The sequence below is a fragment of the Drosophila montana genome, unplaced genomic scaffold (genome assembly GCF_035044405.1).
Source record: "Drosophila montana isolate Dmon_TW-CO22-7 unplaced genomic scaffold, ASM3504440v1 contig_3083_1, whole genome shotgun sequence".
NCBI classification, from domain to species: Eukaryota; Metazoa; Arthropoda; class Insecta; order Diptera; family Drosophilidae; genus Drosophila; species Drosophila montana.
In genome coordinates this window covers 209,061-228,703 of record NW_026997957.1, presented here as the reverse complement: position 1 = coordinate 228,703, position 19,643 = coordinate 209,061, and the positions used below count along the sequence as shown (strand labels likewise).

General features: G+C 44.1%; 8 protein-coding genes across 10 annotated transcripts; 6 read left to right on the top strand and 2 right to left on the bottom strand.

Moving 5' to 3' along the window:
* Positions 1-547: 547 nt before the first annotated feature.
* Positions 548-3,222, bottom strand: mrva (minerva). Of its 3 annotated transcripts, none has more exons than XM_064685674.1 (2): positions 3,110-3,222; positions 548-2,530 (listed from the first exon to the last, which is right to left on the bottom strand). In XM_064685674.1, exon 2 carries the CDS (start codon positions 2,395-2,397, stop codon positions 964-966), a length of 1,434 nt encoding a protein of 477 aa, XP_064541744.1. In that variant the 5' UTR covers positions 2,398-2,530; positions 3,110-3,222; the 3' UTR covers positions 548-963. The 3 variants fall into 3 exon arrangements, with proteins under 3 accessions (XP_064541744.1, XP_064541742.1, XP_064541743.1); XM_064685672.1 differs by having other exon boundaries at positions 3,069-3,217; XM_064685673.1 differs by having other exon boundaries at positions 3,057-3,197.
* A 264-nt stretch (positions 3,223-3,486) lies between these two features.
* LOC135430862 (uncharacterized) lies at positions 3,487-3,926 on the top strand. Its single transcript, XM_064685678.1, has 2 exons — positions 3,487-3,695; positions 3,758-3,926. The coding sequence occupies exons 1-2, from the start codon at positions 3,487-3,489 to the stop codon at positions 3,924-3,926; spliced, it is 378 nt and encodes a 125-aa protein (XP_064541748.1).
* LOC135430856 (structure-specific endonuclease subunit SLX4-like) lies at positions 3,878-6,001 on the top strand. Its single transcript, XM_064685671.1, has 5 exons — positions 3,878-4,014; positions 4,116-4,621; positions 4,676-5,632; positions 5,762-5,801; positions 5,861-6,001. Exons 1-4 carry the CDS (start codon positions 3,950-3,952, stop codon positions 5,776-5,778), a joined length of 1,545 nt encoding a protein of 514 aa, XP_064541741.1. The 5' UTR covers positions 3,878-3,949; the 3' UTR covers positions 5,779-5,801; positions 5,861-6,001.
* On the top strand, positions 5,848-8,267 carry LOC135430761 (structure-specific endonuclease subunit SLX4-like). Its single transcript, XM_064685551.1, has one exon. The coding sequence runs from the start codon at positions 5,848-5,850 to the stop codon at positions 7,747-7,749; it is 1,902 nt and encodes a 633-aa protein (XP_064541621.1). The 3' UTR covers positions 7,750-8,267.
* Positions 8,268-8,576: 309 nt separating this feature from the next.
* Positions 8,577-10,003, top strand: Arl5 (ADP-ribosylation factor-like 5). Its single transcript, XM_064685677.1, has one exon. The coding sequence runs from the start codon at positions 9,157-9,159 to the stop codon at positions 9,694-9,696; it is 540 nt and encodes a 179-aa protein (XP_064541747.1). The 5' UTR covers positions 8,577-9,156; the 3' UTR covers positions 9,697-10,003.
* Positions 10,004-10,024: 21 nt separating this feature from the next.
* On the bottom strand, positions 10,025-11,605 carry Rab19 (RAS oncogene family member Rab19). Its single transcript, XM_064685675.1, has 4 exons — positions 11,223-11,605; positions 11,073-11,157; positions 10,584-10,840; positions 10,025-10,508 (listed from the first exon to the last, which is right to left on the bottom strand). Exons 1-4 carry the CDS (start codon positions 11,433-11,435, stop codon positions 10,401-10,403), a joined length of 663 nt encoding a protein of 220 aa, XP_064541745.1. The 5' UTR covers positions 11,436-11,605; the 3' UTR covers positions 10,025-10,400.
* An 812-nt stretch (positions 11,606-12,417) lies between these two features.
* Positions 12,418-13,258, top strand: LOC135430859 (glutathione S-transferase 1-like). The gene has a single exon (XM_064685676.1). The coding sequence runs from the start codon at positions 12,507-12,509 to the stop codon at positions 13,164-13,166; it is 660 nt and encodes a 219-aa protein (XP_064541746.1). The 5' UTR covers positions 12,418-12,506; the 3' UTR covers positions 13,167-13,258.
* Positions 13,259-17,240: 3,982 nt separating this feature from the next.
* Positions 17,241-19,529, top strand: LOC135430760 (uncharacterized). The gene is made up of 3 exons (XM_064685550.1): positions 17,241-17,574; positions 17,635-18,031; positions 19,196-19,529. The coding sequence occupies exons 1-3, from the start codon at positions 17,241-17,243 to the stop codon at positions 19,527-19,529; spliced, it is 1,065 nt and encodes a 354-aa protein (XP_064541620.1).
* Positions 19,530-19,643: the final 114 nt, after the last annotated feature.

The window sequence follows — 19,643 nt, the reverse complement described above, 5'->3', positions numbered from 1 at the left end:
GGTCTATCGGTAGCAAAGCGATTTTCTGTATGAAAAACTCTTTTGTTTTTCTAGAAAACTGCATTTCCGAGCAGGGGCATGTACCTATGGAAAACCTACTCAAAACCTAACAATTGGACTAAAATAAAGCCTTTGTAGAAAAACTACTTTGTTTTTCAAGGTATCTTAACCAAACTCAGCTATATTCCATCTAAAGCCTGCCTTCAACATGAGTGGAACATTGACTATATCATAAAAAATACCTTGGACACAATCACCCGAAAATGCAGTTATGTAGATTTTGTGTTAAAGATCCACAAGCCTATAAAATTGCATCTATATATTGCATATTTTATTACCAACCCCTTATCAAAGTTTAAATTATAAAAACAAACATATTTCTTATACGCATTCCAGTTGTTGCCCGGCGTATTTCTCGGAAAGCATCTGCTGAAAAACTTGTGAGTTACGCAAGAAAAAAATGCAGTAAAAATGTGAGTTTTCGTTGCTATATTTCAATATAAATCTACATAATTACACGATAATCATTGAATTAAAGACATTTAATATGGAATATCAATGATTTATTGTTAAACATTTTGCTTAAACGCGAGTTTTTGCTTTCAATATTTAAAATCTGTAAAACATGTACACGGAGAAAATAAACATGCAGTAATTGTATTAATAATAAATTGCTCTAAAAATACATAGCATAAAATTAATATATATATATATATAGATGTGTGTATGTGTATGTTGTGTGTGTGTGAGTGTGTGTTTGACAAACAATTCCAGTTAGTAAATACCAATTTTGCGGCTCGATGGGCCGCTCATCACATTATCATCTCAAAGATCATTCAAACCCGGACTTTCATAACATAATCGTAAAAATTTCATAGTGCCCGCATAGAGCTCACTTTCCAAATGGAATAACATTTAACGTTGGGGGAGGCCACAGGATGCTGGTGTTGGGTATTGTTCGGATTATTCAAAATTCTGATAGTTGGCCGAGTTGATGAATATTGCACGCTGCGCCGGCGTCATGTTGAGATTGCCGCGATGCTTCTTATCGTAGGCCCAGATGACGCCGGTGGCAATCAGCGCTACGGTCAGCCAGCCCATGAAGAACAGCTGCACCCAGGTATGATCGCCGTCGCTGTGATCGGCTATGATGCCGGCGACAATTGTGATGACAGCCAGGCCGAGATTCTGTACGGACTGACAAAATCCGTAGGCGGTGCCCAGCTGATATTCGGGTATGATGAGCGCAACCAAGGGCCACAGGCTGGCGGCCAGCATGGAATAGGACAGGCCCATAATAATCATGCCCACATACGGATTTAGCTGGGTAAACGTGAGCAGCGCATGTGCGCCAATTGTCGTAATTGTGGCACTCATCACCCAGGTCACATTGCGACCCAGCTTGTCGATGATGAAGCCAAAGATGGGCGAGGACACCGCCGCAATTAGATAGACCAGCGAGTCGACGGTATTTGCCTGCGCCGGCGTATAGCCAAAGCGATCCATGAAGAACTTCTGGCCGAGCGCAATAAACGGAAAGATGGCCACATAGTAGGCCACACAGATGATGGAGACCATCCAGAAGGGCGCCTTAAACGTGAAGACATCCGTTAGTTTGGGTATCTCGCCCGAGGGATTATTATTCCGCTGCATTATGCGCTCCGCCCGCTTATCCATCCAGCCGAGTATCAGAGCGCAGATCAGCGACATGACGCAGGTGAGCGTGGCCAGCAGCAGGACGACGCCAAGCGCACGATAACTCTCGTAGAACTTGCTCACGTAATCGTAGATGGGCTGCATCACCCAAAAGTTGACGGTGCTGCCGAAACGCGCCACCGACAGCTGCAGGCCGAAGACCATGTTTAGCTCCTTGCCCTTGAACCAGAGCACCGCGTAGCTGTTCTGGGCGACGGCCAGTGATTCGGCGCCGATGCCAAAGATGAAGCGGCCGACTATCATCAGCCAGAAGGCGTCGATAATGGCGCCGCTGGCAAAGATTAGCTGACCCACCAGCAGTATCAACATGTAGATAATCGTGCCCAGACGTATGCCGAACAGGCGATCGATCAGAAAGCCGCCCAGAAAGCACAGCACGACATTGGGCCACGAGTAGATGGAATAGATGAGCGTAAACTGTGTGGAGCTCAGGTCCAGATCCTTTTTGAAGACCGTCTGCAGTGCGCCGGGATTATCGTAACAAAAGTACGAGCCAAAGCCGAGCAGGCACATAAAGACCAGCGCCTGGAAGCGATGACAGGTGCTCGACGGCATACAGCAGCCGCCCGTGGGCAGCGCTAGTTCATTGTCCTCGCGTCCGCGACTCGGGCTCGTCGCTGTCTCCTCCGGCTGGGCCAACTCCTCGTTGTCCACAATGCGCTCTTCATCTTCGCGAGCCATGACTAAGCGGCTCACTGGACACAATTGCACTAAATGGATAAATACTGGCCGTCTGTGACGATCCGCAGCAAAAGGGCGTTTATTTTTTTTATAATGTATTGATATCGAATTTGTTTTCGTTTTTCGCTTATTTCTGCAAAAGAAACAAAAAACAAACAACTATTTTTATAAGATCGAAGTTTAAATACCCTTGCAGATTAAGAACATGAATGTACTATGATTTAATTGCTAATCGTTTAAATCTATAGAAACTATTTTTCATAGTGCTCCGTTGCTGATAAGATTTTATTTATATAGTAAAAGTTGATATATATATATGCATATCCTTTATGGCGTTTCAGTCCATTGCGTTACACACTTCATAACATAATACAAATACTCCTACACCAGGGTATGCAAATGCAGTTGTATCTGGTGCCACTCACGAACACGCACACACATGCATACACACAACATACAAACAATTGTAGTTGCGTATATGTGTGCGTGTTTTTTCCAACTCTTTTGCTTTGTCTGCTTTATTTGTTATCTCATTCGTTATATTGTTTACTGTACTCTGTACTCTTTGTCTATCGTTCCGAGATGCTGTTTGCCTGCGTAGTAGTTTACGCATTAGTTTTTGTTACATTCCCTTATCAAAGATTTCACAGTCCACTTACAGCTGCACTTACAGCGTGTGTTGTTTTTGTATTTTCGATTACACACGACTCACTTGCACGGCACAGCAGCGGCCGTTCGAGCACCTGAACTTTATTAGCGTTCAAATAAAACTAAATTCGATTTTGATTTCTCTCCTACGCTGTGCGCTAATTAACGTTAATTACTCATTCCATAACGTAATCGTTACCAGTGCGGGTATTTTTAGGTAACAGCCAGGGCTGCAAGAAACATATGTATTTCATAAATAAGTACCTTTTTTAGAAATAACTGATTTTAATAGGTAAAAAATTAGTAAAAACATAGAAAAACACTTAGAATATCAACTTTAGTTGTAGTTGTCAGTTGTGTAAGTATAAAAACTAGTATTGAGCTTCTAATTCCAAGTTCCTCTTTTGTGCAGCCCTGGTTAGCTAGAGTTTCATCATTTGCATGTTGTTTGGATGTTTATTGTCGCACAAAAAATGTATTAAATTATATAATCGCGATATAGAGAGACAGCTGGGCAGCACGGTAATGGCATCAATTGATACTAGCAAGCGTAAACCTAGACGCACACACGGCACACCGTCCTTTACATATCGTAATCGTTTTGCCTACGCTCTACTTGCCGCCGGTTCGGTGCTTTTCGGGATTTGGAGGTGAGTTCGGGTGAAGGGAACTCTGCGTCATTATTTATAAACAAATAAATCCCTTTGTCTAGCCTGACGCCCATGCAACGCATTGCCAACGAGAAGCTGTGCAAGGACCTGTTGACAGTCACCGAACAGGAGAAAGATCGTCACGCTTTGTTTGATTTCTCCGCGCCACGCCCCGCAAAATTCATCAGAGAAGCCATCGAGGAGAGCGAGAAATTGCGCACGGAACGCTAAGAAGCTACAACCACAACAACAAAATGGACAGACAAACACGCCGTGCAAACTTTAAGAAACTACAACAACCCGCGAACACAAAGCTGCGGTAGGTAGCTGCAGCGATCTTCACTTTGTTGTGTCTTAGTTATTAACTAATAAAATGTTCTACTTTTACTAAATCTCATTTGTTTGTATTACCACTTAAAGCTCCACGCGCAGCACCAAGGCCACATCGCCCATGACGCTGTCAGAATATTTCAATACACAGGAGAGTTCCAGCAGTGCCGCAGCTGCTGAGCCCGAGAATCTCTATGCGGAACCTAGGAGCAAAAAAACACGCGACGTTGAGCCCATCAAAGATGTGGTCAAGCCCAAAAAGGCGCCCAAACTGAAAAGCAGTGCAACACAGCGGCGGGCACGCGGTGGGCGTGGCAAAAAGCAGCCCACCATCAGCGACTTCCTGCGGAACGAGCAGCTCTTTGCGGAGGTCACGGCGCAGCATTGCATAGCTGATAACTTTAGTCCCGATGACATTGAAATGGCACTGGTATTGTCCAAATCGGAGGCGGAGAAACATGGCCGGTTGCGGCTGGAAGACACAGAGGATGAGCGCGAGGAAGTGGTTAATTTGCTCGATGACAAAGCGAATCAGTCAACGGAGAATGTACGCCGAAAGCTGCAAAAGTACGGCTTTCGAACAGCTGCCAAGGAGGGTGAGTTAAAGTGGAGCACCCCTTTGATAGTCTCTAATTTGTTAACTCTTCCAGATTACAACCTGTTCTCCATTGCCGCCTTGCCTGGTGCGCCGGGCAAGCGCGGCAAACGCTGCAAATGGGCCAATAAATTTACGCCGCTCACCTTACGCAATCCGGCGGCGCAGGAGAAAAAGCTGCAGACCAAGGTGGCTGCTTTGATGGCGCAACAGGTGCGCACCAAGCTGCCAAGCGCTGAGGATCAGCCGCCATTTGAATTGATCAGCAAGCATCTGTTGCAATTGGCAGCTTCTGCCGAGCGCCGCATCACCCACGAGCCCAGCGCAGAACCTCTAACGAATTTGAGTGCATATTATGTGCAGGATTTAATAGAAGTTAGTCGAGCGCCGGCGCATCATTTGCTGAAAAACTGGTCGGCCATACAGGGACGCGATTTGTCGCCCAAGCGACCCAGCGCAGCGAGTCAGCGCCGGCAGCAGCAACTGCAGCAGGTCTACGCAGAGCTGGAGGCGCATTTTGGTGCAAGCGCAGTGGAGGAGGAGTTGAATGAGCTGGAAAAACTGGTGGCCGACAATATGATACAGGATGATAGTCAAGTGTTAGTGGACAATCTAGTGCAGGATGATAGCCAAATGACAGTTGATAAAACAGATGTAAAACAGGACAACATCCAACTGCCAGTTGATCAAGTGCGAATCTCATTAAGCAGCGACTCTTCGCTGAAAGAGCCGCCGGATAAGCGTGCCAGAATGATGCCGGAGCTGAGTGAAGTGGAGCGGGAGAAGGAGAACCTGCAACCGAGCACATCAGCTATGCTGAGCCTACCCACGCAAAGCACACGCTGCATATCACCCGATCTCTTCGCGGATTCGGATGACGAGCCAGAGAGCGAGACGCCTCCCACGTGCAGCACGGCGGCTGCTCTTGAGATGCAGAACTTTTCGTTAAAGGTCTATAGGAACATAAGCTCGACCGACATGAACAGCTATGAGGTGTACTCCAGCGATGAAGGTAAAGAAAAAACAAGATATAACACTTATCTGCGGGTTTGCCGAAGATTAAAGACAACAATTAAAGATGGAAATAATAAATCAATAACAACTGATTTAAAAAAGAATCTCTTGCTTTGTTTTAGTGAAGACTGTCCAAGATGTTAAAGCGGAGCGCAGAAGTCTTCAAGGTGAGCATTTTCTCTATAATTCCTTAAAGTACACAAAATAACCTTTATGCCTTTTCTAGCACCATCTCAAGAGAGCTTTATAGACTTGACAGAAGAGCACGATTCACCGGAAACCACATCAAGAAAATCCCTTTTCGAGCAGCTCATCTTTCCGCAGAGTCCAACCATAGAATTCGATGAAGATATCGATGGATTGGAGCAGGACTTAAGCGGCCAGGCGGTGGATTGCGAAATTTCGGATGCATTATATGCAAAATACGCTTATCAAACAGCTCGGGACAAGGCAGTCTTTGATCAGTCCCAGCTGGATAGCAATTGCCTTAATATAAGCACAAATGGAACCGCCAATTCAAATCCAACCACGGCCACAACTTCACATGTTTTCAAGGACTCAATACTCAGCTTTAGCCAATTGGACAGCACACGAGATGCATTCCAGCGCAGCTGCAGTTTTACACAGTCGCCCGGACAGATCGCTCAGCTGGAGCAGAGTTTCAAGAGTCCGCTGACCCGCCGAAGCAACTCCTTTACGGATAAATCCGCCTTGGCCTTTAGTCACTCGGATGCGAGCATTGATTTGACCCAAGACAGCGGCGATGAGGATAATGAGGAGGATAATGAGGGTGTTCTGCTGTCTGATGAGGAAATCAATTACTCCATTTGGAAAGCGGACAAAACGTGCCGGGAGGCACTCGATGATAGCAACAGTTTGCCTTTAACGAGAATCAAAAGCGTGCCTTTCTTTAAGACTGTGGAGGATTTGGATGCATATCTGGATGCTTCACCCACGCCCTCCAACAAATCCTGCAATTCGCGCTCGCCTAACAAAAGTGCCCTGAGCAAAGAACGCGCCGAGTTTGGAATATTGGATGCAGCCATCTCGCAGCCCTTTACGCTCTCCCAGCTGCAGAGTCCGTCGACCAAGGCGTGCCAAGTGCCAATAGATTGGGCAGACGCATCCTTTTTGGAGACACCGCCGGAGGTGCCCTTGAAACGCTACTCCAGCAGCTGCACCCATAAATTTAAAGAGCTGCTTAACGATATCTCGGAGCCAGCCGATGAGCTGGATGACTTTGATCGTCTGGTGTTCCAAAACAGCAATAAAGATGCAACAATAGACACAATGCCAAGTGGACTGGATCGACTGCTCCTGGGCGAGATCAATGCGGAGAGCTTGCCACAGCCTGCCGCAGCTGTGGAGCCGCCTAGTCCAGCAAAGAGAGCAACTACTTGGGAGCAATTGGAGCTTAATGGTCAGGTGTACGAGGTACGCGTCTGTCGCACACCCAAGCCGGATTTTGTGCATCTAACCGATGCGGAGCTGCTGCAGCAGCTGTACAATTGTGGCATCAAGCCGCTAAAACGCAAACAGGCTGTCAAATTGTTGGAATACATTTATAATCAAACTCATCCCATTATGCTGCCCCCAGCGCAGCAGGAGCCCGAGCAAGTGACCATGCCGCGCTCCAAATCCACGCCTATCACTGCCCGCACTGGCAAATCCGACATCGGGCGGCTGCGACTCGCCAGCAGCGACGAAGCAGAGCCAAAGGCAGATCTCAAATTCCGAGACGCCTCCGGATCCGAGCTGTTGCGCTTCTCGCAAGAATTGCCGCCTGCGCTTTGCGACGACTTTGAATGCTTTGTGCTGCAGACGAATGTCTCGAAGAAGACGCCGCAGCCGCTGCTGCCGCTGCACATAGCCTGGCACAATTTGCTCTGTGCCAATCCCGACCTGCACGAGACCGTGCTCAGGTATGAGCCCATCGATCTGCAGGAGATCTATCTACATCTGAAACAGCTGGGCCATCGCTATGAGCCCAAGGAACTCAAGAGTTTCTTTGATAGACGCTGCATAATACTCCGTTACGAGCTGGCGCCGCCCCAGAAACAGGCCCAGCGGCACATCCGGAAGCCCAAGTCCAGAAGGCCCTACGCAAAGCCCTAGCAAACGTATTTGTTCCATACTCTTCCTTAGACTTGTTATATATGGGAATGTTTAGTGATTCTTGAGTGCTACATTTATTAGATTTTCTAATGTAATTTTTCATTATTAATTTTGTATGTTATTTGGGCTTTATTTTTGGCCCCAATTTAATTGTGAAACGATTAATTTTGCGATTTGAAATATACGAAAATTTGGTTTTTGCACTAAAAATGAATGTCGCCAATTAACCCATCGATGGCCACCTCCAAAACATGATGAACGTTCGGCGAGGGTATTAGCTCGTCCATCATAACTATTTCATTTTTGGTATACTTGTCGATATTCACAAAACGCGGCTTAACCGGATGCTTCCTTTTCAAAAATTCTTCACATTTTTCCGAAATTTTCTCAGTAAACTCAAGATCCAGATCTAGATCAGTTATGGGGTCTGTCAGAAACTGGTAGCACGTTAGAAATGTTTCGAGGACATCCATTTTATTAACAAATACGTAAGTTGAAAACTATAATTTTTTTGAAAATATTCTCGAAGCAGTTTAAAAGGTACTAAAGACCCATACATATGTCAAATGTAGTTGAAAAAATATAGAAGTTTATATGTCGGCTTTCAAAAATAAAAATCTAATTAGGGAAAATACGCTACAAACAAATTGATAATGGGTTAAAGAAACGCGTTTTGAGCGTTGCGAAATAATATATTTTTATAAAGCTCTTATTTGTCCTCTCTTAAAAGACCACTTTAGCTCTGATGACGTAGCTAGCTTAGCGAAATTTGTATATAGGATATTCCACATTTATCTAGCATTCAAATCTTTTCTAAAATATAAAACATGTTTATATCAAAAACAAGTTAAGCCGATCGTTGTTAGCAGTGCCATTTGGATGAGTTATCGATTGTCGGCTGTGCTATAAATATCGCAGCATCGCTATAACGATATATCGATATGGTGTTCACATCTCTAGCTGAAATCGTGAGCAATTTTTTTTTTGTTTCAACACAAAATCTGAAGCAAAGCCTACCTAAATCTACGTGCAATCACAATAACAATAACAACAAGTGTCTGCCCAGTAATAAAAATAGCCAACAATAATTAATTTGAAAACAGCCAAGTGCAGCGTGTTGTGGTGCGTACCAGACGAACTGAGTGTGAGTGCATAATTTACAGTTGGCCTTCCGCTGCGCAACAACAAAGGCATCGTGAACGACAACGACCCACACGCTTACGCACGACACACACACACACACATACAAACGCAAGCACGCGTACACAAACAGACGTATATACATACATACACATATGCATATATGCGCATAGATTGCGATACCTGCGATTGTGGTTTTTGTGACCAATTAACAAGAAATACGTTCGTTTCCACACACCCGCGCGCGAAAACTAACAAAATCTTCAAATGGGTCTGTTATTGTCACGGCTGTGGCGTATGTTTGGCAACGAGGAGCACAAACTGGTAATGGTTGGCCTCGACAATGCGGGCAAAACAACAATACTGTACCAGTTTCTGATGAACGAAGTGGTCCATACCAGTCCAACGATTGGCTCCAACGTTGAGGAAGTCGTCTGGCGAAATATACACTTTCTGGTATGGGATCTGGGCGGGCAGCAGAGCTTGCGCGCCGCCTGGAGCACCTACTATACCAACACAGAGCTGGTCATTATGGTCATCGATTCGACGGATCGGGAGCGTTTGGCCGTCACACGGGAGGAGCTCTATCGCATGCTACAGCATGAGGACTTGAGCAAAGCCAGCCTGCTTGTCTATGCCAACAAGCAGGATCTGAAGGGCGCAATGTCCGCCGCAGAAATCTCCAGACAATTGGACCTGACGTCCATCAAGAAGCACCAGTGGCACATACAGGCGTGTTGTGCGCTGACCGGCGAGGGATTGTATCAGGGACTCGAATGGGTTGCGCAGCGCATTAAGAACAAATGACAGACACATATACGGACCCCGCTAGTTTATAGTTAATTAATTTAGACAAATAAATCAATTTTGATATAATTGTAAAATGTAAAGACATATATATATATACACCTAATTATACGAACGAAATCTGTAAGCGTTGAGAATGTTGAGAAAGAGCCAAGCCAATGTTTTTAACAGTGCTTTAGTTTAAAGACTCCTGCCTTTGTTTACACATACACAGACACTTCAAAGTCCTCAGTAAAATATTAAATATATATACACATATTTTTGTTTATATGTGTACTAAGATTATGCTAATGTTACGATCTAAGCAGCCAATTAATTACTTCCATAATAAATTTATAAAATAAACAAGTTTATTTCGAAAATTGTTTCGTTACACATACAGAATTGGACGTATTTTTACTGTTACAAACTGAACATAATGCATATTGTAATTGACGTCGTTAATTCATTTGCATTTGCATTTGCATTTGCATTTGCCGTTGTTCATGTGATGTGTGAGATTGTTTTGTACTCTAGCCACCAAAATAAATATATATATAAATATGTATGTATGTATGTTAAATGAATAAATTAAGTTTGCACACAAAAAAATTAACAGTTTCAAGATTAAAATACATATATATATATAAATACTAAATTATAGCCACACGAAAATATGATCACAAAATAAAAGAAAAAACGGAAAGCAAATTTAATTGAGATGTCTATGTGAGATTGCACGAGCTGCTACAACTCTTGAGCGGCTTACTCTGGCCCAGCTGCACGGTGTTGACGTCCATGTCGTCCTGCACACTGCTGGCATCGTGTTGGCGCTGGCAAAGGAGAAGGAGAGCGAATTAAAACGTTAATAAAATGCCATTGCAGCCGGGGTTTAATGTGGAGCAGACCTTCAGTTCGGTGGCCAGACAGCGAAAGGCGTCTTCCACATTGGTGTTCTCCTTGGCGGATGTTTCCATAACGAACAGAATTTCAGGTATATACTGACACATTTGGCGCGCCTCCTCGAAGTCCACCTCACGCTCCTCCTCGAGATCACATTTGTTGCCAATCAATATGATGAGCACATTGGAAGCCGTATACCTGCGCACCTCCTCAATCCATTTCTGTAAATTGGCGAACGTCGATCGCTTTGTGATGTCGTAAACTGTTGTAATGACAAGCAAACACATCATTAATTGGCATTGTGATAAGAGTGCACGGCGAATGTGCCACGGCGAATAGCTATTAAAATCACAGTACCCCGATAATAACATAAAAGTGTGCGGCGGCGGCGGCGGCCTCTTATCGCTAACAGGCCATGACAATAGGCCCGCGGGTCATGATAACAAGTTGCTCGACAAATTCTTTGGGCGTTACCGTTTCACGGGTCTACTCACCAATTATGACGCCGTTGTTGGCACGATAGTAGCTCTGGGTAATGGTGCGGAAGCGCTCCTGGCCGGCAGTATCCCAGATTTGTAGCTACAACCATGAAATACGTTCAGCTATGTGTGTGTGCGACATTGGCATTTGCGAATACGATTTACCTTGACTTGTTTGCCCTCGACCTCAATGGTTTTCATTGAGAAGTCGACGCCGATTGTGTTCCCGTGACGCTCCACATAGTTGCCCGTCTTGAAGCGTTGCAATATGGATGTCTTGCCCGTGCAACAGTCCCCGATTAGCACGATCTTGAAGAGGAAATCAAAATTCTCCTCGCTGGGCAGCGCCATCAATGTTTGGGGATTGCGCGCCGTCATTCTGTCCAGCCACGAAGCGTTGCGGCTCCTTCAGTGTCTGCTGGTTGGAGCTGTTGTGCAATTAGTTATTGTTTGGCATGGAAAATGTTTAATTTTCTGTTTTAATTGGTTGATAGTAAAGAAAATGCGTTGCACAAAGACTGTGTTGTTATGCCCTGTCAACATTGCTGCAGAGGGTATATCGCTTCGTTGGAATTCGGGTAAGTTGAAAAATACTGGCGTTCTAAATGACCAAATATTTGCTATAAATATATAAAGTTATCACTTTATTTGTATATTTTTCTCAGTTACATACAACTTTTTTGTCCAATTTAGCTTTATCTAACATTTTGTGTGCTGTTGTATGCATTGCAGGGTATTTTATTTTTCAGCACTATGTGTATTCAGTTTTCGCTGCTTGCAGGTGTGTGCTAGTTGGTGACATTATGCAGTACTGCTCATACAGCATTTGTCAACACTGTTTTTCTAAGGCGCGAATTTATTTCATTTTGAATGCAATTAATTGCAAATGCATTGAATAATAGTTTTTTGTCATGAACTAATGTCCGGCTTATATATAATAAACAAAATAAATTAATCTCGATTAGTAGCTTATTACGATTATCGTTGGTTTGCACTGCAAATATTTATTCCGCCTTATCTTTTTGGTTTAGTTAATGCGTCTACTGATAAGATATTACAATTGTAACGAGATATTCTTTAAATAGAAGTTGAGTGTAGCTAAAAATATATATGTACAAGTTGTATTTAAATGGAATTTCACAGCATATACTTTAATTGTTTATTAAATGAGTTTTGCAGCTGGGTTTCGAATGACTTACTAGTTGAGTGTACATAGGCAACAATTTTGTTTATTTCAATTAATTTACTGACTGTGGCTTGAAAAGCTTTTTCATAGTATATAGTGCCCTGCGGTCGGCTCGGGAGCTCTATAAAAAGCTCGACCGGCATATATGAAGCCCCAAAAGTTGCAGTGCCACAAACAGTAGCCGGCAACGCCCCGATTGCAATTGTTGCTTGTTCTGTGTTCTGTGATTTGTGTTGTGTGTTGTTCCCAATTATTGTCTCGACATGTCGAATATTGTGCTCTATGGCATTGACATTAGTCCTCCAGTACGTGCCTGTCTACTGACTCTTCGGGCTCTGGACTTGCCCTATGAATATAAGAATGTTGATCTACTTGCTGGCGAGCATAAGACTGAGGAGTTTCTGAAGAAGAATCCACAGCACACGGTGCCCTTGTTGGATGACGACGGAACTTTGATTTGGGACTCTCATGCCATATGCTGCTATCTGGTGGATAAGTATGGCAAGTCGGATGAGCTGTATCCGAAGGATCTGGTGAAGAGGGCGCATGTGGAGCAGCGCCTATATTTTGATGCCAGTGTGCTCTTCATGTCTTTGAGGAACATATGCGTGCCATACTTCTACAAGAAGGTGTCTGAGGTGCCCCGGGAGAAGATCGACAATATAATCGATGGCTATACTCATCTGGAGAAGTTCCTGGGTGACAATCCCTATGTGTCCGGCGACACCGTGACCATTGCTGATTTCTGCTGTGCGGCTACGGCCTCCTCGTTGCCCGCCATGTTGCCTATCGATCCGGAGAAGTATCCAAAGATTATTGCCTGGCTGGCACGTCTGAGTGAGCTGCCCTATTATCAGGAGGCCAATAACGAGGGTGCTGAAAAGTACATCAACATTCTGAAAGACGCATTTACAATTGTCTAAATTGATCATTATTATATACATGCATACAACTGTCCTCACATATATATTTTATATGGCACTTATATATATCTAATAAATTATCGATAACAATGCGTGCTTAGCTTTTTATCGTTTACAGCCCGCAGCACTGTTGCGCAGCACTAACTTTGCGCTGTCTGGCAGCACTAACTTTGCGCTGTCTGGCAGCACTATGCCGCAATAAAGCGCAGACGTTAAAATTTGAATGGGATTTGCTGCACGCTGAAAACGTTTTTAAGCCTACGACATTATGCAAGACGATCGAAAATGGATTGCGGCTTATTTAAATGAGGCAATAACAAATGGAAAGCGATTGACTGTGCGAAATTATGTCAATCGTCAACTTTGCATCGCTTCATTAATGCGAACAGCACGTACGCGTGGCTCTCTGATAACGATTTATTGTATTTACATGTGGCTCAATAAATTTTCACCACGTACTAACTGATGGCGCCGTTTAAACTACAAAATTGTCTTAATTGAGCTGTAAATAAATATTGATTAAGTTGGAAAATTATATTCATTGGAATTTTCGCCAATGAAATTTTTATAGGTTTTTACCATATGCAGAACCTTGACCCAATTTAAAGCCGAAACACACAACTTCTAGACTTAGACTCACTTTCCAATAAACATGTTCTTGGCATGCGCCAAATAGACAAGCGCCTGGACAACTGGCCAAACGCCTTGATGATGACCAAGTGGATTGGAAAACCGCATAGGTTGTACGCACTGTCGCATTCGATTCGCATGGAAAGTTGAACAAGGCCCGGCCAAGAACTCAGATCGAAGTGAAACCAATTTGCTCGCGGAGCGGTTTTTTGCACCTACATCTTTTCGACCCACATCTCTTTGGAGGACCATGACTCACTGCACTTCCTAGCTAGCCCAGCCCAGAGCATAGCTCATGTCTAGCTAATGTCGCTGCCTCTGTCTGTCTGTTTTTTTGGCCAAGAGGAAATCAAATACAGTCAAAGCTAGGCAGCCAATCTATGCCTTGGTCAAGTCCATGTCTTTCATACTGGTTTGTCGCTTTTGGCTTTTGGGTAGCTTCTGCCAATGTCTCGCCCCCGCGCCTCCGCGCCCGCTGCCCCCCCCCGTCAGAGACTCGTGCATTGTCGTGGCGGCTTTTTATCGTTTGGCTCAGCCGTTGGCCGCTTTAGTTGAATTTGAAACGTTTGCGCGCGCGGTTGCTTTTTTGCTCTGCCTCTTAAGCTTCGTCTACCTATTCAAAACGTGTGCAACTCATAACGGTTTACAGTTAAGGACACAGCAAAAAAAAACGTGCGTTGGCGTGGCTGCAACAACAAAACAAAAAGTGACAAAAAATCGTGTCAAGAATTTGCGACCCTAAAACGTACAAACAGAAACTGTGCAGATCTGCGTCTGCAGCCGCAATTGGGTCAAGGAGCAGCCGAGCGTTCCATTAAGATCTCTCGATAAGCCAACGACTTATGTAAGCAGCCAAAGAGGAAGCGCAAACAATTTGCTAACAAACCGACTTTCTACACCAAATTTTTTTCTTCAATTTGATTGATTTCTGTGGCTTGATATCAAACGGCGATTTTCACATGCGCATCACGCAGCGACTGACATTATATACATATATATATATAAATGTGTGTGGACATCACTTGCACTTTCCTTTGCCCAGTTGCCTTTCCCAAAAATGTGTTTTTATTTCTAATTAAATATGCAGCGCCAGACGCGCGCGGATGTTGCAATGCGGCGTGTATAAAACAAAAGACTTAGGACACGAACTTGCTGGCAAGCAATATGCATATATTTTGTGTGTATGCAACAAGTTGATAAATTTTAATTTCCATATTGTTTTTGCCTGCACTCAACCTGTTAACCCAAATTTCAATTTCAATTTCATTTTCGATTTTGTCGCCGAGAATTCTTTTTATCGACTCGTTTTATTGTTGTTTTGATTGTTGTCGTTGCATTAAATTGCCTGTTGATTGCATTTCTGTGTAACAGGAAACAAAAATTTCGCATGTAGTATATGTCTGTATATGTCGCTTGAGTGCAATTAACAGCTCGCACTAATTCGCCATAAGTTGCAAATCTTTTCACTCTTCGGCTGCATGCCAGACTGACAGACCGACAGACCGACAGTTGGTATGTTGCGTGCCTGTTGTCGCCGGAGGCGTTGCTCTGATTTGCTATAGAAATCAAAAACTATCCTTAACAAGTTCACTGCCACTGGCCAGCGTCAGTCTGTCATTGTCAACGAGCGGCAACTAGTCGAGTGCGTTGCCATACCCTGTACTCATTGAATGTGCTTGAAATAGGGTATATTTAAGTTGTGCGAATCGATATACTAGGCAGCAGCTCGCATCATCGATTCCATCTATTATATATGATCTGGATTGCGACGATTAACTAAACCCATACCACTATGTCCTTGGGCTGGGATATCTCAATACAATTTATAAGAACTTCAATTCGAAGCATAAGTTTGCGTGTATCGTCTATTATACGCATTCAAATCTTAGTCTCGGTCTTAATAGGATGTTACGGAGATTATGATAGCTTAAAGTGAATAGATAAAGAATATTTTAGCTTTGTATAAGTTCGCTCTCACTCACTTTATATTTTATCATGAACTGAACCTTAAGATGACTTGCCGGACCCATATTTTTACCATAAATGAAGCAATTGAAGTGGGTTTCAGACCCAGTTCCCATATTTCGCAGTTGGATATTTTGAGTAGAGATCAAACTCTTTCTTATGAATCGAAAATTTTAGATAATTGCATTTAAATATATGACAATCCAAGAACTGTAACAAAATCGGAGTTAATAGATTTGAAAAACCAGGCTGCACATGCTGAACTTAAAGACAGGACGCGCTGGTTCAAACCCTAAGAAAGCCTGCAACGAACATTTTTTTTTAAGCATTTACATTTTTATAGATTCATAACTTAGACTAAGTTTCTACAGGGCATCTGTGAGTCATGCACTCTCGCCTAGAGCACTCTTACTTATTTTTGCGTTCCATAGACACATCAGATCACACGCAGCGAATTCTTGAGCAGTGAAATTAAAATGTGCCCAGCAATTGCAACCGATTCTGACCCAGTTTCTCTTTCTGGCTCAAAAGCTGCTGCACCTGTTGCACTCGCAGCTAATTATGGTCTAAATGTTTGAACAGCCCAGACGCGCCCCCCCGCCCCCTGTCATTACGCCTGTCATGTTGTTTTGTCTGTCTGTCTGTTTTTTTGTTGTGTTTCAAATGCAAATTCAATTTTTGGTTTTTCTTCTTTCCATTTTTTTTTTGGGGTGAAACTTTGAGACTGGAGAGAAAAAAAACCCTTGCAGCGGCCGCATTCTTCTTGGCAAATATTTTTTGTTTTGCCCCGCCAGCTAAAAACTAAATCACGTTTGAGCCAGTTGCTGGTTAGAACCAGTTGGCCTTTGAAAATTTGCAGGCTCTGGGAAAGTGCATTAGAATTTGACAGCGCTCTAATGCAGAATCCTGTGCAACCGGCCAGATTGCATCATCATCAGCAGCAACAACAACAACATATTTGTGCCAGAGCTCACTAGAGCTAAAAGTGCGTCTTGGAAATTGCCCACAAATATGGTGTTAAAGTGGGTGAAGGGAGGGGGGCGGGGGTCCCCCATTTAAAAGTGTTCCATTTGCGGCATGTTTCTGCTGCTCCTTTTTGAGTGAAACTAGCCGCGCGGCAGGTCTAGAATGATATATCCATATCCATTGGATGCTTTCACTGCGCAGAAGAAGAAGAGCAAGAAGAAGCAGCAGCAGCATTGATATCGCATTTGTTGAGCTGCAAATTGCCGCTTGCAATCAGAATCTGCTGTTAACGGTGCTTAAATGTTAGCCAAGCTTTCCCAAACTGGTTAACAGGCGATCCCGGCATCGACCGAAAAACCAGTTGCCAATTGTGCTATTGCTGGTTATTTAGAATGTTTGCTGTTTATGTTGCGGTTATACAACAGTTAAATCATTCATATATTGTGTGGCCAAGTTCGTTGTCTAAGTCTTTCGTTTTCTTCTATTCTCTCTCTATCTCGCCGATTACGCAGCATGCGTGTGTGCCTGCGCCGACTGCGTTTGCTGCCGCTGCCACAGCTGCTGCTGCTGCTGCTAATTTGCCTCTGGACAGCCGCAGCCATGCATGAGGCACAGCGGCTGGCGGATGCGGAGGCCCAACCGCAATTAGACTCAACTGCGACTGCGAATGCGAATGGGAATGCGGCGCATATACGCAAGAAGCGCCTCGTTTGGATCACAGACGATGGCCGCTTGGCGCTGCCGCCGGGCACCTCGCTGACATTTACGCCAACAATTGCGATGCCATTGGTCCGACATCCGCCCGAGGGCTTCTTCTCCAATCTGACCATCAGTTTTCCCGTCACGAGTGAGTTGTTGTAGTTTTTGCTAACAGAATAAATCGTATAAAAAATGAAATCAATTCCAGTTGACTTTGATAAGCTCGGCCTGACGGACAATCAGAATCCTCTGGGTGATCTGCCCTTCTTTGCGCGCTCCTTTGGCCATGGGGCTGGCCAAATGGTCGGCGAGTATGTCTCACGTTATCTGCATGTGCAGCGCCGCAAACGTGATCTGAGCAGCACGCAGGATGACAGCAAACCCTTCAGGGTCGAGGATATGCTGCAGTATCCGGAACTGCCCGCTGGCCTCAAGCACATCTTCCATGGCGGCGAACGTGTCCTGCTCTATGGCGTCGTCGAGGATTTTCTGGCCACCTTCGGCATGGATGGCAAGGCGTGCCTCCTGCGCACCATTTGCGAGATGCACTCGCGCAGCCTCGACAAGTTTGGCGTCTTTGGCGAGATGACCAAGTTGTTCCTAACGTGAGTAGCACACTTATATAATACTTATACTCTGTTTTGAGAGTGAAGTGGGGCATATGGGTATTGTGCAGGTTAAATATAGACTTGACTCTCTCTCTTCCACCTGGTGGGTTATTTAAAAAAAATAAACTTTTTTTTGTCCAACTCAGGCAGATCGATTGCTGATGCAACCCTTTTGGCAAAGAGTTTAAAATATTCTCGGCATATCCCCTTATGCCCCACAAATCACAAGAAATCAATCAATTTTCACAGTACAGTTCGACAGTCACTTGGCTTATCGTTTTAGATCCAACAACTAAGTTATGCACATTATTATCTCCATATCCCATAGAATCTTAAGTCTCAGATAGATTATTAAAAACCATCTCTAAAGTTCGTTCAACAATTGCCTCAAAAATCGCAAAAATCTGAATTTCTGAAAGTCACAGTTTGAAATTCATTGCATTAGGCTTACACTTTTAGAGTCAACAGATAAGTAACTCAGCTTTCCTTGGAAGCCCACATCGTAAAATCGTATTGGAAATCCCCTCTAACCGCATCCCACAAATCACAAAAACACATAAATGTTAAGTGCATAGTTTGAGAGTCACTCGGTTTACAGTTTAAGAGTAAACAGCCAAGTTATCACATTTTTGTCCCCCAAACCTCGTAGAGTCTTTAGTCCCAGATAGATTATTGATAGCTTTCTGTAAGGGTCGGACCACAGCGCCTCTCAAATCGTATAAATCTAGATTTATTGAAGTCAAAGTTTGAAATTCACTGCGTTAGGTTGACAGTTTTAGAGTCACCAAATAAGTAATCCTCCAGCATCGTATAATCTCCCACAGTCGTAGAGCTGGCGAGTTTATTTGAGATCCCCTCTACCTGCGCCACTCAACTCTCCAACAACAATTATATCCTAAATTCACAGTTTGAGAGTCATTGTATTGGGGTTACAGTCTTAGAGTCAACGACTCAGTTATTTAGATTTTTGGGAATCTCTTCTGCCACAGCTTATGAGCTGGAATGATCTTTCAAATACCGCAATTTACATCCGTAATTTTCTAGAATTTACATTTTAAGGGGCATTGTTTAAGATGAACAGTTTTAGAGTCACCAAAGCAAAGAAGGGACTTTCTAAACTGCCTTTAGCCGTCGGTTCTAACTTTGTTTCTCTTTTCGTAGGGTAACCAAATCGCCCTTCGCGGAGCTAATACCCGAATATGTGCGCGCCCAGCGCGTGGGCGAGGGCAAACAGGCGCCGGGCGAATGTTTTCCCTACTACAAGGCCTGCCCCAAGAGCATATTCAAGGCGCTGGCCAACAAATACAGCGCACAGGCGGCGACGACGCCGACGCCGACGACGACGACGACCCGGCCTGTGGGGGAATATCAGGAGCAGCAGGCGGTGCTGCTGCCCAACAGCGCTGAGCAGGATCAGGAGCAGCAGCAGGATCAGGAGCAGCTGCACCAGCTGGAGCAGCATCTGGAGCTCAATGGCAATGCGGTCTACATGTGAGAATCGCGCCAATTGCCGATCAACTCGTCTAGTTTAAGCCGAATAATATGAGTGCACATTGAAAGTCATTTGCTTGTAATTAACATACACTAATTTATTTTATTTATTATTATT